Source organism: Ceratotherium simum, chromosome 14 (genome assembly GCF_057802395.1).
Source record: "Ceratotherium simum simum isolate JZ-2026a chromosome 14, ASM5780239v1, whole genome shotgun sequence".
Classification (NCBI taxonomy): Eukaryota; Metazoa; Chordata; class Mammalia; order Perissodactyla; family Rhinocerotidae; genus Ceratotherium; species Ceratotherium simum.
The window spans coordinates 3,142,307-3,160,506 of NC_141913.1; the positions used below are offsets into that span (position 1 = coordinate 3,142,307).

The 18,200-nt window shown below is 46.3% G+C and overlaps 1 protein-coding gene across 8 annotated transcripts in view; it reads right to left on the reverse strand.

Moving 5' to 3' along the window:
- The window catches only part of MTCL1 (microtubule crosslinking factor 1), a 145,258-nt gene that overhangs the window by 56,655 nt on the left and 70,403 nt on the right, over positions 1-18,200 (reverse strand). For 6 of the 8 annotated variants that reach the window (XM_087438895.1, XM_087438896.1, XM_087438892.1 and 3 more), the window contains exons 4-6: positions 5,552-5,611; positions 4,337-4,414; positions 90-1,391 (exon numbers count right to left, since the gene is read on the reverse strand). In XM_087438895.1, the coding sequence (XP_087295021.1) occupies positions 90-1,391; positions 4,337-4,414; positions 5,552-5,611 (1,440 nt within the window). The remainder of the gene's footprint in view (positions 1-89; positions 1,392-4,336; positions 4,415-5,551; positions 5,612-18,200) is intronic. The other 2 variants (XM_014780333.2, XM_014780334.2) reach the window with 2 other exon arrangements.

Sequence of the window (18,200 nt, forward strand, 5' to 3'; positions counted from 1 at the left end):
GTGAGCAGAGCGAGCTGGAGGGCAGCAATGCCAGCGAGAAGGAAGAGTAGCACGACGGAGCAGGGAGGCAGAGCCCGGGGCCCCCTTACCTGCAAGTCCGGGACCAGCTCCTTCCCCAGGTTCCCGACGGGGGAGTCCCGGGACACGGAGGTCACGGTGGAGAGGAAGCTGGAAGACTCCGTGAGGTGGGGCAAGGGGGACAGGCCTTCCAGGCGCTCCCTCAGGCCGTCCCCGAGGCGGTGCAGCTGCTCCAGGAAGGCCTGGAGCTCCTTCCTGAAAGCTTTCATCCTCGTGTTGATGGTGCCCAGCAGCTGGGGCTCGTTCTGGCCCCCCTGCCCCGTGTCCCCGTGCCCCTGGCCGCCCTGCAGCCCCGCGCCGGCCGCGAAGCCCTCGGTGTCGCTGATGAGGCGCTCCACGGTGCGCTCCAGCCGCTCGGCCTCGCGCCGCATGCTCACCAGGCACTCCGAGTCCTCCCGGGCCCGCAGCAGCGCCGCGGCGCACGGCTCGCTCGCCTCCGACGGCTTCCCGCTGCAGAAGCCCGACGACTTCTCGAACATCTCCTCCGAGTCGCTCTCGCCGCCGATGGGGCCTTCCCGCCTGGGCTGGGGCGGGCGGCCCTCCTCCCCGTCGCTCTCCTTCTTGCCCGCGTCGCTGTCGGCGTCGCTGTCCCGGGGGCTCGGGGCGCGCAGGCCCAGGTGGGCGGCCAGGTCGTAGCGCTGGACGTTGGACAGCAGCACCCGGTTCTCATACTGCAGCTTCAGCACCTTTCCGCTCAGCTCGTTGATCTGCAGCCGGGCGGACTTCAGCTCCTCCTGCAGGGGGGCCCCGCCCCCCGCGCCCTTCTCCACCAGCCAGCCGGGCTCCGGCCGCGGCTCAAACTTGAGCTTGCTCAGCTCGTGGGTCAACTGCCGGTTGTGGTCCTCGATCTCGGATATGGACCTCCGGAGCAGCTCCGCTTCCTCCTCCACGAACTGCAGGTGTCGGCGGAGCTCGGCGGAGGACTCCAGGGAGTCGCCGAAGGGTGAGGTAGGAATGCTGGGGATGTGGTCCCGGCCGGGCCCCTCTCGCTCACACTGGCCCCGCAGGTCCTCCATCTCGGCTTTGAGGCCTCGGTTCTCCACCTCCAGCTCCACAATCTTCCGGCCCAAGATGTTGGCTTCTTCCTCCACCAACTTCAGCCGCAGCTTCAGCTCAGCCTCCCTGGTGCTGGGCGGCCCGCCGGCTTCCCCCGTGGGGAGGGGGCTGTCCACGTCGCCATAGAGGGCCTTGTACTTCTGCAACTCCTGTTCCAGCTCGTCCTTCTCCCTCCCCAGCTTGGCCATCTTTTTGCACATCAGGGAGCCTTCCTCTTTCGCAAACTGAAGCTGGCACTTCAAATCGGCACTGTCATCCTGCCAGGAAAGAACAGCCCGAGAAAGGGTTATTTGAAAATACCAAATGTTCCTGTTTTCGATGATTTCCCTAGCACCTCGCCCCCAACACACACACAAACACAAAACATCAATCTCTGTCAGTGCCTCGAGATACACGTGGAAGGGGCCAAGACCAAGGCGAGGGGACCCTGGGGCCTCCGCAGAGGGACGTGGCAGAGGCCTACAGTCTGTTGCTTTGCCACAGAAACAAAAGAAACCAAAAAACTAATTTAGAAAATACATGCACATGAAAACCGTCATACAGGTGATGAGTGAAGAGAAATAAATGAAATGAGCCCAGCACACGTCAGTAATGCAGCGATCCCTCCTCACTCTGTAGATCCAGTCTAACCAATCACTAGCACCCATGAGAGACACCAGAGCCCCTCACTCAGCCTGCTGCCAGCAGACAGGCTTCAGCAGCCACTTCCAGCTGTTGGCACTCACTTCCTGCCCAGTGCAGACCTCCCTCATCCAAAGTGGTCAGCAACCCACAGGTATGACCAGGATGCGGAGGCCCGGTAACCCCAAATTAGATCCCAACTTGCCACTGATTTGCTGAGAACCAGAGACACAGCCTCTCCTCTCCGAGTCTCCCCATCCACAACATATCACAAGGACGACATGAGGACAAAAACATGAGATGATGGGCATGAAGGTGCTTTGGAAGTTGAGGTGCAGAGTAAGTACCAAGTTCTGAAGGTTAGTATGAATTGGTTACTGCAAACCTAAACACCTGGTTACTCACAACCTCTCACTATGCAAGTGCAACTTCAGAGCCTTTGGTTATGATCCGCTCCCTTTAGTTGCTGTAACACAGCAGGAAATTAAACTCAGAAACCCAAGGCAAGGAGCTAAGTGCTTCAAAACCTGCGAAGTGGTTCTCGCTGGGATACCAGAGCATTCTAGAGGGTCACGAAAGCGGACTCTCTGTGCTAAAAGCCAACACTGTTTGGCTGAGGTCAAGAAGGCACTTGCTGGGCCAACTGGAAAGTCAACTCCGCCTTTCCAGCACAAGTCTCAATGCTTTGAAGCTACATGAACTCTGATTTGGGCTTGCACAAATGTTTCACTATTCACATTCAGTGAATGGGAAAAATGACCAGTTTCATGAATCATTCCTCTTGACTGGCTATCACAAGTTGCAAAAGCCTGTCATGGGGACAAAGACTTAGGCAAAGGCTTCCCCATCACACAAAGAAACTCAACAACATGCTTGATAGCAGTCATACCCCAACAGCCCAAGGGAGGGAGAGTCATCCAACCAATCTTTGGAACAAGTCAACCCTCTGGGAGAGAATAAATTCTTTCAGATCACCGTCTGTGCGCAAATGGTCTAGTAGAGTTGATGCAGTGTTCGCACTCAGAGAACATGCCTCACTCTCTGCCATGCTCTTGCTGCACTCACCACTGGGCAAAAAGATGTAGAGAGAACTCCCTTGGTGCCCCTCAACTTTCCTCCTTCTATCCCCGCTAGACCCCTCCTCCCTGTACCACAAATCCATGGAAGAAAAAAAAAGTGATGTGACAGGGAAGACTCAAGGAAAAACCTAAGGCCAACTGTGAGTCAGTGCCACGTGGAAAGCAGGCCCTGGCGCTATCTGTGTGCCCTCTGAGAGACAACACTCCCACTGCCATGCTCTTAGCAGAGGATAAACCAGTCCTGCTGGGCTTGGAGTCAAACATGCTGCCCTGAGTCCCAGTTCTCCTCTTCTGTCCATGGCACCATAGCTGATCACAGAGCCCTGGTGACCCTGTCTCCTTATGTCTAAAGCAGGATTCTCACTCAATCACAAGGTCATTGTGAAGGTCAGATGAAATAATGTACAGCAAAGTGGTTTGTACATGGTAAATCTCCAGATTCTGGCACCCTAAAATTAACTTTTTGCTTTCTGAGGGTCTTTGCGCAGAAAGGAGCAGGATCTCTGAGAGGCACACAGAACCTGGGCCTTCCTCAAGGGTTCTGAAACTCTTGGTTGTAAGTACTCAGGGTAGAAAATCTCAAAGAGCCCTCAAATCACCTTGATTTCTGGAAACCTTGAACCTCACACCGTCCCCCCCATCTGCCATTCCCCACAAGTCTAACTATAAACCAGAACCATTCTCCTCCATCTCCTTAAACCTCCTTAAACACACATCAGTTAACTTAGAAGCAAGATTCTATGACATACCCTAACGAGTGTCTCATATGTAGATTACCTGAGGACTGATAAAATATCCAAAAGTCTTCTTGTTCCTTAAAAAGAGAAACTATCCACACACCAGGAATTCTAACATATGATTAAAGCATGCCGTCATATCTACTCAACACCCATGCACTACGAGGCCTGCCACCAACACTAAAGCAGTTTTTGAAAGAAAGACAATCTCTGAAGCCAAGGGAGGGAGTGTGCGCATTTAACAGAGTGCCCAGACCCATCGCCTCACTCTGGTCAAGGCGGCTGCAGCAGGCCGGTGTGTGGGAGAGGGGCGGCCCAGGGGAGCAGGGGTGAGCCGTCCTGGAGCGGGATGTCCACTCACTCTCATAAGAGGGAGAATCTCAGCCTCCACTAAAGCAGTGGGAGGCTGGGTACTTGTAACGCAGACTTTCTAAAACTCTGCCAAACTCCAGGGGAGGAGTCTAGGCAAAGCCTAAAGTGAAGGATATCAAGCTCTGGTTTCAAGAGATCATCAGACAGAGAGCTCAGGAATGCAGTATGAAAGCAGAAGTTGAGCCCAACTTTCCACCCACCACTCCTGCTGCAGGCAGACTAGGCAAGCACAGCATGGAGTGGAGGGCACACACAGGACCCCCGCCCCCCCCTCCCCACCAGCCGGAAAGGCCTTGTCAAGCAACAGAAATATATCGCGATGGGTATATATTCTTTGGCTTGCAAGTTGGTTGTCTAGCCAGCACCCCAAGCGCTGACTTCTCGAATTCCTACCTTGCGCCGGGGCGCCAGTTTCCTTTGAGTTTTGGTCGCAGACCTGCAGTTCCCAAGGTGCTCCGTTCCACCACTCTGCTGAACAGAAACTCCTTTCTCAATGACACTGCAGGCTGAGGGGAACCTAGCACATACTCTGGAGGGGCAGCCGCGGCTGTTCTCAGCCTGATTTACCCACAGGTGAATGCAATGTTATGCTGCTCATTCCATAACGGGGCAGCGGTCACCCTTTTAAGGAAAAGATCTTCCCTGGTCAAGAGCCAGGAAGCTGAGACATACTCGAAGCCCAGGAGGGTCAAAGCACCCAGCAGTGGGATGACAGCTTTTAATTTCTCTGTGATTAGTAGATTCCAAAATGAGATTTGGGGAGTAGAGATTTGGGTTAGAAGAGAAAAGTTCATCTTTGGCATTCCCCCTGTTCACATGCCCTAGCCGCCCTGAAGGATACTCTGGGGACCAGTGAGTTTGTAGAATGGAGGAACCAAAGGGAATCAAGTGTAGAATACACAGGGGCAGGCCAGCACTGAGGTCTTAGAGCTCTTAGTTACCCAGACTCATTGCGTCTCTCGAATTACTACTTGCTCCAAGCTCAGGGAGCTGATATCCCAATAATGCCTTTGTTCTCTCCAACACCTAATACCAGCAGCAATTAAAAAAAAAAAAGAAGAAAGGAATCCAGTAAAGCAAGTGCTCAGAAAATCTAAGAAAGTTCTGGAGAACACATACCATGTACATAGAAAGGGCTACACTTTTATCATCTTTTGGCGAGAACACTTCACTTTCAATTAGGCCAATTTAAGATACTGTTCAGCTCGCGTGTTTAAAAAAACTTAAGTCAAAATAATGCCTTACGAATGACCCAACACCACAGTAGCTGTACTATTCTACGTGGATGACTTTGAAGGCCAAAACACATGACCAGTTGTGAGCACCGCCATGGCCTTGAACTATGCCCGAGGACACGTTACACACAGCCCATGTGTTCTTCTCTTTCTTGAAGAAATCACAGCTCCTCAGTGTGAGAAACAAAACGGAGGAGCTGATGGTTTGCAAAGACAATTTTCACCCCATAAAGGTTTTGAACGAGTCCAAATTTTAGGGCAAGTAATGTTTCTTTGAATATTTTAAAGGCAACACTAACACTTTTTGAGAAAATTCAAAATGAAGTGATTGCCTCTTGAGGAGATGTAACATTAGAATGAAACCTCTGCTTACCTGGTTCAAGGTTTTCTTTTCTTTGTACGTTTCCCGACTGCCTCTTCTTTTCAGGGAACTCTGAAATAGATCCAAGTGACATTCTGTTATGGAAGGGTCACATGCAGGAGCTAGCACCAGGTAGACACCATCCCCACTTGTAGGGGACACACACAATGGACAGAGGCTCCTTTTTTCACTGGAATCCAGAAACCACTTAGAGTCAGTGTTTAAATGCAGTTGAGGGCCGGCCCCGTGGCTTGGTGGTTAAGTGAGCGCGCTCCACTGCTGGCGACCCGGGTTCGGATCCTGGGCGCGCACCGACGCGCTGCTTGTCCGGCCATGCTGAGGCCGCGTCCCGCATACAGCAACTAGAAGGATGTGCAGCTGTGACACACAACTGTCTACTGGGGCTTTGGGGGGAAAAAATAAATAAATAAAATCTTTAAATGCAGTTGAATAAGCTTGCTGACGTCTTTGAATCCTAAGATGCTTTAAATCCTAATTACTGTATTTGCGGTATTCCTCAATTATTCAGTTTAATGAAAAATGAGGGTGGTTTGGATCGTTTGTAACAGTAGAAGAAAGACAAGAAGAAGAGGAGAAAGGACGTTTTGGAAATAGATACGTAATATTTCTGGAGCTGCCTTACCTTCCTAATTATGCTTTGTTTGGGCTAATGCTAAAATTAATTGATGTTTCCTGAGTGCCTATGGGTAAACGCCCAGACAAAAAAGGGGTAGGAAGGAAGAGAAGGGCGGCCCTTGTTTATGGAAAACCCAATCTAGGCTGCAACATTCTCTATGAACAACCCACACCAATTCCTGATTAAACCTACATCTCCAAGGTCTTAGAATTCATAACTGATTCCTATGTGCACTGGCCTTGCCTGCGTCCCTCAGGCGGGCTGGGTCCTGCCTGTGTTACTACATTGCAGTGCACCTTTGCCTACTACAGGCAAGAAATGTGTCTGAAATAAATAGATAAGGGACCCAAGATAGTTCTTGCTAAAGTAAAGTGTGAAGACAGAAAGGAGTGAGAAGCATCCTAGGGGAAGATAAATGAATCTGAAGCCTGAAAGGATTAATATAATCCTGAGACAAGTTGGAAGAAAGCAGTTTGGAAAGTTAAGACTTGCTGGCTATCATTCAGACCTTGGAAGCCTGAGAATGGGAAGAGATTCTCCCTGATGGCTGCCCCCTCCCCTTGGTAGTTTCGTCCTGAGGCATGCAACAGGAGCTCATCTTGAGATGGGTTCAGAGCCCTGACCCTCTGCTTCATTCCTTGGCTGCTACCAACTTCCCACCTCCCCCCACCCCCAACAAAACAGCTTGGGAAGGAGACTCTTTTACAAGTGACTTATAGCACAGTCAGACCTTATGTTAATATCCTCAGTACTGTTTACATTTTAAGTGTTTCACTCTCAGAAGGCTAGGCCAGGCCATTTATTGGAGGAATTTCAAGGTTAAGAAATAATTAAAATTCTAGCTGCCCCTTAGCCTCTAGGAGGCTGGAGGCCTGGGGAAAAAATGGTAATTGAGAGATGGGATGAGAAGGGTTATAGAACCAGCACAGACTGTGGGCCTCCCTGGTCAATCAATGCACTCGGTGAGGGGTGGGGGGTGGGGGGCGGTGCTGGCAGTGCGCTCTCTCTCTACCCCCGCCGCAGAAGTGGCTTTATCTCCTAGAGCCTTTCCTGTAAAAGCAGGGTCAAACTTCAAAGAGAACCTGTCTCCTCCAACAGGTTGGGTCAAGCCTGTCTTAAGAAGGGTTTGAGTGTTTCCACCCATAATAAGTAGGTTTTCCAGGATTCTTCACACTGCAGTTAAGGAGTCTCTTTGATTTGAATGAGCTAAGTGAGATGAACACTTCTGACGACCCCCTAGAGAGAAGAGTTAGAATAAAGCAGCGAGGAGAGAGACTGTTCCCAAGTCTTCGACCTGAGGAATTTCATTCTGGGACTGTGGCAGCCATCTAGGCCCGTGGGGAATCTGCAAGCCACCCAGCATTGCGGCACACTCTCCTAGTGACCGGAAAGCAGATTCTACACGCGCTGAAAGAAAACTAAACATCTAGATGAAAGCTAGAAGTAGAGACAAGGTTTCTTAAAATCTATGCCGAATCACGGGTTGCTGCATTGTGGTACTGGAGGAAGGAGCACATTCTGAGTCCTCCTGCTGGGCAGGAAAGGGTAGAGAGCCAATGCATGGATTCCTCCCACCCGCCAGTGGGTCTTTGCCCCTTGCTGAGCCCTGAATACAACTGCCTCTGAGTCCTGTGATCTTTCTAGTGACTCATGAATAGGTGGGGGGGTCACGGGACGACCCCTCTGCCGCAGATCCCAGTCACAATGGCAACTACAATAAAAAACATTGCAAGGATTAAAGTTAACCAGAAATTTGCAGAACCTATATGAGAGAAACCATAAAACTTTGGTGACGGACATAAAAAAATGCTTGATGCTGCCTGATGGGAAGACCCATTTCTCCCAAATCACTTTATAAGTATGATGTCATTTTAAGCAAATTCCTCCCTCTCTCCTCCCTATATATATAATGTAATATGCACATATATATACAAAAAGTATGTGTGTGTGGATACATATACACAGACTTGGTGTGTATATGTGAGACTGGTGAGTGGATGGAAGGACTTGACAAAATGATTCAAAAATTCATCTAGAACAGGGGTTGGCAAACTACGGCCCTCAGGAGCATTTTAAAACAGTGGGGGAAAAGAATGGGCTATTTGGTATATGTTGGGGAACAACTGGCTAACACAGGAAAAAAAATTGTGAGGTCCATATCATGTATCCATACCACATATAAAAAAAAATTCCAGATGAATTAAAAATCTAGATGCAAAAAATCATAAAGGAACTAGAAAGAAAGAGATAAATTTCTAGTTATTCTTAGAGCATGGCCTTTATAAACACGGAAACAAAAGCAGAAACATCCAAGGAAAAGACTGATCAAGTGGACTGGTAAAATTTTTAACTTTTCTATATATCAAAAGAAACCATTTACAGTTTAAAAACTAAATGACAAAATGGAAAAAAATTTTTCTAACATGATAGACAAAACAGTAATATTTTGCAAGTAATGGGAAAACTATCTTAATAAGAAAATAAACAAATGGCCAATAAGCACATGATTACTAGTAATTAAAACAACAAGTTACCATTTTTTCACTTAGAGATTTACAGACCACAAGAGGTGTGACACCCGGGGTGAGTGAGTGTCCAGAGGTGGGCACTTCCACGCAGATCCATGAGAGTGGGGAGTGCTGTGGCATTTCACAGGGCGACTCAGCCTGACAAATGCTCTATCGTGACCCGTAATTCCACCTCTGGGAACATACCCTTAGGAAAAATGCAAAGACATGTGTGAAGATTTATGGGTAAGAATGCTCATCACAGTGCCTTTTATAATAGTAAATGAATACTGTGGAGGTTATTAAAATGATGTTTTTAAAGAATACTTAAAGATTCAGGAAATACATTAAAAGAAAAATGCAGGTTACAACAGCATGTATTTTGTGATTTCAATTGATATCTAATAAATTATAACTATACATATGTATTACATGTATATGTTAGAAAAACAGATTGGAGAATTATATCGAAATAATAAATGATCATCTTTAGGTGACAGAATTATGGATAATTTTAATTTTCTTTATTGTGGCTTTTCATGCACTCCAAATTATCTACAGTGAATACTATTTCCTTTACAGTTAAAAAAAAAAAATGGGGGGCTGGCCCGGTGACATAGTGGTTAAGTTTGTGTGCTCGGCTTCGGTGGCCTGGGGTTTGAAGGTTTGAATCCTGGGCCTGGACTGATGCACAGCTCATCAAGCCATGCTTTGACGGCATCCCACATACAAAATAGAGGAAGATGGGCACGGATGTTAGCTCAGAGCCAATCTTCCTCAGCAAAAAGAGGAGGATTGGCAACAGACATTAGCTCAGGGCAATCTTCCTCACCAAGAAAAAAAAAATGGGAAATGAAAATCTGTACTTGAAAGAGGTGAGAGGAAAGAGGCTATCACTGATCTCCCATGCAGGACTGCAGCAGTGCCTCATCAGAAGTTATTCACCAATTTCTTAGGTCTCCTTCCATAAGCTGATATTGTTTCTATTAGCCTAGTCCTTGAGGTATAACCTATACATATATGGTTGGTTAAAAAGACCAGGAAGCCCCTGAGGGTCGGAGGAACTGGCCTGGTACCCCACTGCACTGCAGATCACAGACACTTGGCTCCCTCACACCAAGTGCCAAGCAGTCACGAGGCCCCCAGCCTCACCTGCTGGGAGTATCATCCAGGGCAGCGCTGAGTGCTTTGGCTGCCAAGGGGGTCTGCGTGTAGGGCGATTTGTATGAGCTTTATTCATGGCCAGTTCATTCCACTGGATGACTCAGAGATCCAGTGGAGAATATCTGCCAAGAGACAATTAAGGGAAAGGGGGAAATGTAGACTGTCAAGTAAACGGAACCCAGGAGGGGGGACTTGCCTGCTGACTCATTCTGCTCTTTTAAGTCTGGCCAACTGCCAGCAAATCAACTCTAAACTTCCTACTGAAAAGGAAAAAAATTGAGTTTGTGAATCCAAATTGACTCCATCTAAGGCTGACGCATTTGCTGAGTACTGAATATGATAGAACAAAATATGAAGTTAGGCAATTATTTGGACTTTCATGTCAATTCTTAATGTTTCCTATTTTAAGTTAGCCAGTTTCTTCCAAGCAATTTCACAGAAACTAACAAGCTCTCAATGGCTGAAGTGTTTCAGAGACAGACTGGGCTTAAAATTTAGGTTGCTAATAAAAGGAGACAAATAAAAATTAGGATGCTATAAATTATGAGTCAGCATGGGAAAGAGGGCATAGCTGTAGGCAGATGATTTTCAGAATTCTTACAGATTCTTATTATTTAGAAAGTTGCTTGGGTTTTTGAGGCTGATTTACAGCCCACACAGTTATAAAATCAGAATAAGAAAACGAAGGTGCATAGGCCTTCTTTTGCCTCTTAGGAGGATGTCATCAAGATTCTTTACCTATACTGAAGTTATCACGTCAGTGTTATGGGATGTAGAGGAGAAGAACTGTTAGCTTCTCCTTCAGCTAGAAGCACCAGTCCTGGCTGGGAGACACTGCCCTTTCCTCCTCTCCACTCGACTGTCAGCCCAGCCCCAGGGAGACTGGTTCCCTTCAGGCCACGGATCGCTGCACTCTGCTGACGTCAGTTGCCCCACAGTCCACTGCAGGACCCAATACACATACAGCCCCTTGGATTCAGGAGAAACCGTCATGGCCACGATGGGAAGGAAACCCCTTCTCCTCGGCCCTGCCTGGGAGGATAACGATGACATTAACAACGGCCCTTTCCCGGGCACTTACTCAGGCACAGTGCTAACCTCCTTCTTTACAAATCTCGTCTAATCTAACTCTCACGAGAGCCCTGAGAGGCATATATTATTATCACTGATTAACAGACAAGAGGACCCAGTCAGCAGTTAGGTCATGTTTCAAGGTCCTCCAAACTTGGAGATGGGGCACCAACCTGACCCTGACTCCAAGTCCTCGCTCACAGCCACAGACCCCCGCCCCTCAGAGCTGCCTTCCAGGCCTCTGACAGCCCAATCTCCCAATTTGGGCTGTTTATCTTTTTGTTTTCTTGAGGTTTCTGAGCCCCAAATTGCTCAATTTTCTCATCCAAAGAGTCTCTCCTTTCTTCAGCAAAAGAGCACAAAGAACTATTATAGGAATGGTTGCAAATTGCTCTGCTCACAAGGTACCCCAAGGTCGTGAAATATTTGTTGGCACTCGACTTCTGAAAGGATCTGAGGCTGCAGACAGCAAAAGTCCTTATTTGGAAAAGACAGAAAACTGGTATCAGAGGATAAAATACCACAAAGTAAATGAGAAGAGGAGGAAAATTATACGGAGACATTTCAGCTGAAGAAAGGTACAGCCATCACAATCAGAGCTGGTTCCAGACCCCAGCAGCCAAGGCTAAGAGAGGGACAGCCAGGAGGGCAACAGCTCGGCCACAGGCCGCACTGTCCAGGCCCCAAGGGCCCTGGAGTGGACAGAGACCACCAGCACACCCAACCTATCAAACACCACTTTCTCCTGGGAAAAGAACATGATGATAAAAATGACAGGTCGCGGCACATACAAATTTGGGGAACATGACACATATGGCTTTGCACAAGGGCTGGTTGATTTATTCAAACCTTAGAAACGTATCTTGAGGCCTAGTAATCAAAAAATTGCTGGCTACAACACGGCAGCCTCAAACATTACAAAATAAGCTAAACTGAAGGTGATAAAGTAAAACTGAAAATTATTATTAATATGCAAAAAGAAAAATGGAAAATCATGACCACTACAAGAACAAAATGATGACTACACCAAAAACAAAGTGTCCTTCTCAAAATTGTAGGAACCCCCAGCTCTCAATGTGTGCATACATGTAGGCACTCAGCAACACCACCAAGCATTATATAAATACTGAATTAGAATCCACACTTCATACGCCTCTACCGACTCAGTAGGTGACCAAGAAGTGGCCCTTGGGCATTCACGTTGAAAATCTATAGAAATGGATGCCATTTTCCTGTTAGAACTATAGATAAGGCTTGTGTCTTTTTAAAAATAATCTGTTCCTGGATCCCCCTGGCCTACTGGAAAGAAATATAACAATCCATCAAGAGAGGCAAATTACTTCCTAGTCTAATGAAATAATACAAGAGTAAGAAGTACTTTGGAAAAAAAAAAAAAAGCCAAAAATTACAAATAAATGATAAATTAAAACGTTGCCCCCTTTTTAGAGAAAACTCATCACTCATTTTTTTTCAAGTGCATGTAACATGAGAAAATATTTAGTGCTTTCCTCTGTTTAGCTTGCAAACAAAAGAGCATACGGAAAAGTTCTGAATTACTTGTGATACTATTTCATAGTAATCTGCCATCACATCCTTTGGACTTTCTCACTAGTCCTAAATAACAGAGTACACTGTTATACTATTAAAATTTATGCACACATTTGTCAAAACTCAGTGAATATAAACTTAAGATTTATGCATTTCAGTATATGTAAATTAACTCAAAAAAATGTAAGCAAAAATTAAGCTCTAGTTAACAATGTGTATTTAGGAAAAAGTGAATTGGTGTCTACAATTTATTTTCAAATGCATCAAAAAATAAGATGGGTTAAGAGATCAATAGATGGATAGATGTGTGATAAATCAAGTATACTAAAATGTTAATGTAGAAGGTAGGTGGTGAGGATTCAGGTGTTCACTATAAAATTCTTTAAGCTTTACTATTGAAAATTTTCATAATGTTGGGAAGAAAAACATTATGCAGATAAGTCTCCAATTTCACTGAAAGCAGTTAATATAGTAATATTGTATAGCTATTAAAATTATGATTACTAAAAATTTTTAATGACGGTAAATTTTTCATAAAATGCCAATTTTTGAAATGCAGAATAAAAAACATAAATTTAATATAATCACACTAAGATTAAATATTTTCGTCTTTGAAATGTTTGGAAACAAATACACTAAAATGCTAACAGGTTTTACCAATAATGGGCAATAGAACTATGGGTGACTTCACGTTTTTCTTTATAGATTTTGTTTTTTTATTTCTCTAAGAGTCAAAACTAATATACAAGTATTTTTTAAATTTCAAAAGATGTTATATTTTGAGGGCAATAGAATTAACTCATAATGCAAACACACCCACTAAACCTAATACTGTGGTGCCTTTGTCTGGCCTTCCCTCGAAGCAATTGACAAGACTGATGGGCATGGGCCCCTCAAGTAAGACAGACATGAACAGGAAATTAAGCTGGAGGATTAGCCCCAGGCAGGATTAGCTCTGTACTGCTGGGGATCATCAAATACATCTTCGCACAGGGGACAAAGAAGGGCTTAATGGACATGTGGGGACAGAAAATGGATCTGAGATTCTAATCGTCTTCCCAGGCTGATGGCTTCCTCTTAGAGAGGCTCCCCCTCGAGATGGAGGCCGACTTGCTGACCCGTGTCTGCCGAGAAGCCCTGTATCTGGAGCCACCACTCAGGTCCATTAATCATCCACCAAAAGGTCTGAAATCTCAGAACTGTCCCTGGCTAGCATTCTGCATAAAGCCATTCCTGTCCCTTGAGTACATCTTCAGCAATTCTCATCTCCAGGCCATGGCAATTCAGATTCCCACCTCTAACACCAAGGCACACCTTAAGTGATGGAAGGAGAGAGTGAGGATGCTCACCCCATGGTTTCATGATTCTCCATTAGCCTCCACTATTGCTCAGGAACTGCAGATGACTCAATTAGACAAGCCCAGTAACTGAGCTGCAGGGCGAAGAGCAAGATGTGACTTGCCCTTGCATCATGAGAAACCCCTGGAAGCCCAAGAGCTGGAAGGGGCCAGCCAGTGAGCAATGGGAAATAAACATGCTTCCAGTAGAATATACCCTGGTAGGAAAAAACATCATGGCAGGAACAATACCAGCCATGGGCTAAGGACGGGCACAGAGCAGAGAGAAGGGAGGGGCTTCCCTGCTCCGACCAGGCAGGGCTGCAGCTGGGAGCGGGCGTTCTGTGGAAGAATGAAAACAGCCCTGGGTTCAGGTGATTAAATGCAAAGGAAGCCAGTTTTATCCTCTGTGGTGGTAAACCTTCTTTTCTTTTGTGAACACACGGGCTAAGAAGCTTGATGCCCCAAACCATCCATATTTGTGCTAGCATATTATATTGATGAGACAGAACATCCCAGATACTGTTTAAAAAGCATAATCAGCTGCCAGACCGGGTATTCCCACTGCAGGCCCTCAACAGCTAAAGCAGAGCTGTCACCATGCGAGCTGCTATCGCCTGCAAGTCTCCACTCAGCCCACCAGGCCACGGGCTCTGATGTGGACAGCAGCCGTGCCACAGAGCCCATGGGGTTTCCCCAAGCAGCCCTGTGGCATACTCCCCAACGAAGCTGTTCTGCTCCCCCAAAGAGCTCCGACAACTTATGCCTTGCTGAGGATGGAGCATCGTGGCTGGAGCTCGCAGGACAGAACTAGGCTGAGAATGATGGAGGTGGTCCCATCAGGCCTCACTCCTCAGCGTGGCCCTGCAGAGATGCAAGACTGCAGTGCTCAGCCAGCACACCTTTCCTGTGTGCGTAACAGCCTTCATGCTCTTATAACCACATCAGTCTATTTCTTTGTCTTCTAAACGACACCAAATCTATTACCAGTTTCTCACAGGAAATGCTGGTCTGAAAAAATCTAAATGTTGTCAGATCTTTATGTGCAAGCTGTAAAAATTTAGAAGACCTCATCTAGGTATGGAAGGGCAAGAGTGTTCTTTATTCAGATGCGCAGCAGCGTTTTATTAGGATGGCTCTTTCCAGGGCTGTGTGTAAATCCATTTGTATAATCAAGCCAGATTCTAATGGTTTCCGAGTTGACAGAGGAAAGGGGCTTAATTAGGAAGTACTGTCTGCCTGAAAGCTTCCTCCTGCTTCCTTCCCGACGCAGCTTCCGTGGCCTCTCCCGCTGAGACAGATGGCTCATCTCTGCATGTAGGCCTACTCCTGACCCATAGTCTGTCCAAGGATGAAACCAGATGTCCCAACCTTTAGATTATCTGATTCTACTGTTCCACAAAAGCACTCTCACCCAAGGCAGCCTGGGCTGGGGCAGTGACACATCCCGGGGAGGCTCTGTGGGAGGAGGAAAGGGTAGTGCACATGCATAGGGCGCCTCAGCACTCGCACTTTCTAGGAGGGGCAGTAGGAATCGTCGTCCCTCACTGCCCAGGAGAAAACTGAGGCCTGCAAAGATTACTGGATGCGCTCACGGCCGTGCAGGGAGAGTCGCCTCATTTGGAGTGTTCTGCTCAACCACACCTCAGCTGCCCCTGAAGCACAGCCATGAGGCCCCCGAGAGCACAGCGACTTGGGGTTGAGGAGTCTTTATTTTGTGCATCAGCCGTCTGTTTCATCAGAGCGCTGTACGTGTCCTTGTGTGGCTGGTTCCATCCTTCTCGTGCCTCCACCCCTTTCGCAGGTTTCCAGAAGGAAAGTCGGCAGCCAGGGGCTGGCCCCCTCCACTCCCACCTCTTCGGCCTCAACCTTACTCAGGTGCATAAGCTTGGCCACTGCAAACATTCACGTGTGGATGCAAAAGTGCTTTGGAAAATTAACTGGTGTTCAAAGAAAGAGTCCTTTGGAGATTTAAGTAGCAACCAGCCCGCCAAGAGGAAAAGGCCAGTAGAAAGGTTTTTTCCATCCCACTCGATGTCCACCGACGTTTTCTGCTTGCCACATAGCTCACGCTTCATGCCAGCACTACTGCGTTCTGGTCACACACCTCTGTACTCCACCACTTTGCTTTGACTCTTCTTTTAGGCATTTTATTTTTTCTCTTTTTCTTGTCTGGAGAAATAGCACCCGAGATCTCTCAAAGTTGAATTTGTAATTTCAACTGATTTTTAAAAGCTTTCACAGTATGGCTCTGGGGAAACTCTTAAAATTCAAATTATAACTTTTCTTTTGCATTAGACAATAAACTTTATTCTAAAACTGGCCCAACATCTTCATGAATTTTTCAGTTTTCCAGCAAGCATGTGAAAGCATGTAAGCCACATGTGTTTTCAAAAGGGAAAGGCGAATTAGGAACATGGGAATTCATGTCCAAATCCAGGCACATCACTCACAGCCTGTGACCTTGGACTAGTTCCTTGAGCTCCTCGTGCCTCCATTTCCTTATTTAAAAGGGGTAATAATATTAATACCATTTTATATAAAGGGTTCTTGTAAGGACTAAATGAAGTAATATGCTCAATAAGTGACAGCCATAAAATGAAAAGGTTAGCCTGCTAACCAATTATGACTCTTTTCTTGGTTAATATTTTCACACACTAATCATTTTTTTTTCAAAGTAGAGAGTAAGAGCCATTATTAATCACACCAGCTTTCTTCTCTCTCTAGGAAAAAAACCACTGTTTACAGAAATGTCTTTTTTACTCTGCATGGAAAATGTGTTTGGAGTATAAACTTCATCTTCTGTGTGGTTTCTGTATATTCTTTTCTGCATATGCAATGGAATTTGCATAATTTAGAACTCTACATTCATGTCACAGATCACATAAAATCTACTGTGAAAATATCTTATTACTGTCTGTTAATAATTCACAGAAGAAATTTTAACTTAAAACAATTTCTCTCTCACATTAAGTGGGCATTATTTATATCATTTCAGGGAGATAAGTAGGTCAGATTTTCCACAACACAATTAAGTATGCCAAGAGCCAATGGCAAAAATGGCCTCACACACAACGTTGTGGATGAATCAAATGACTAGGAGAAAACCGATGACAAGGCATGCTCCCCACCCCACCCCGGCTTAGATGCTATCAGGGCCCAACTCGCAAAGGTGAGGCACTCCTCTTTGTGACTGACAAGGTTTGTCTTCAACATAGTAACATAAAGTGAATAAGAATAATATTAACAAAAAGTTGTAGGAGGTCTGGCTGAACCAAAGGATAAGTAAGAGGATGAAGCCGAGGAAAAGGAAACAAAGAGAAGAGAGATTATGAAACCTCTTCCATAACACAACTCCTGCCTGGTTTTAGATGGAAACTGAGACGCACCCAGCGTGTGAAACGAAATGGGCTGGCAAGACCTCCTATTTGGTCATGGTGTCAGCCAGATGTGCAAATACATGCAATCTCATCTGGATATAAACCAACATCCAGCTGGAAAAAATGAGAGAAGAGTTAGATTATGCACTTTCCAGGCCTTTCCGACAAGTTGGACCTGCCTGTCCTGGGCTGGCCCCACGTGGGAGCCCCCCAGCCGACCTCCTGTCTGTGCTGGAAGGACCCTCTATGGTGTGGTTCTCTTCTTGGACATTGCTTTCCTCTCCCTTTATTTCTAAGCCCTCTGATAATTTCTGGGTTTCAGTTCTCTGTTTTCTTCCACACGACTGAAAACGGACATAAGATCTTGTCACAAGGTCTCCTTCACTCTGGGCAGATATTGCACGTTTTGTTATAAATTAGGACATTTTGAATGGGCTTAATTGTGAATTAATGTTCTAGGGTGGAGAAGTTCTTTGTGTAGTTAGCAGGTTATTTCAGGCTATAAAATGTATAAAAGACTTTCTAGCTACCAAAAATAACTAAGAATGAAATTGATAAAGAGAGGAAAGTATCACAGAAACTGAAACGTACAGCAGCACAAAAGCAGCCGTTGTGATGACAGGTGGGCACAGACACATCCTTCCAAGCCCTGAGAATGGGCGGGATGCAGGGGAAGGGCCGCTTTCCGGGCACATCCCACCTGACCTCCTGTGCCATCCGGTCTTCTCATGTGTATCTCCTACTTCTCACCTGTCTCTTGTACAGCCTCAGATCTCACTGTCTGTTACCACACAGAGAGTCCCCACTTGTTAGTCTTCTTGCCACACTCTGTACCCCATGTGCTGATATCTTCTCATTCCTCGGTTTCAGCTGCCATCAATATTGCTCCTCTCTCCACCCCTGGGAGGGGTTCCTGGGAGTGCCCTCATCTGTCCTCAAGAATAGAAGCCATGCAGTTTTCATCAACTCTTCTGTCCTCACTCCACATCTGTAACACGCCATCCACTGAACATAATC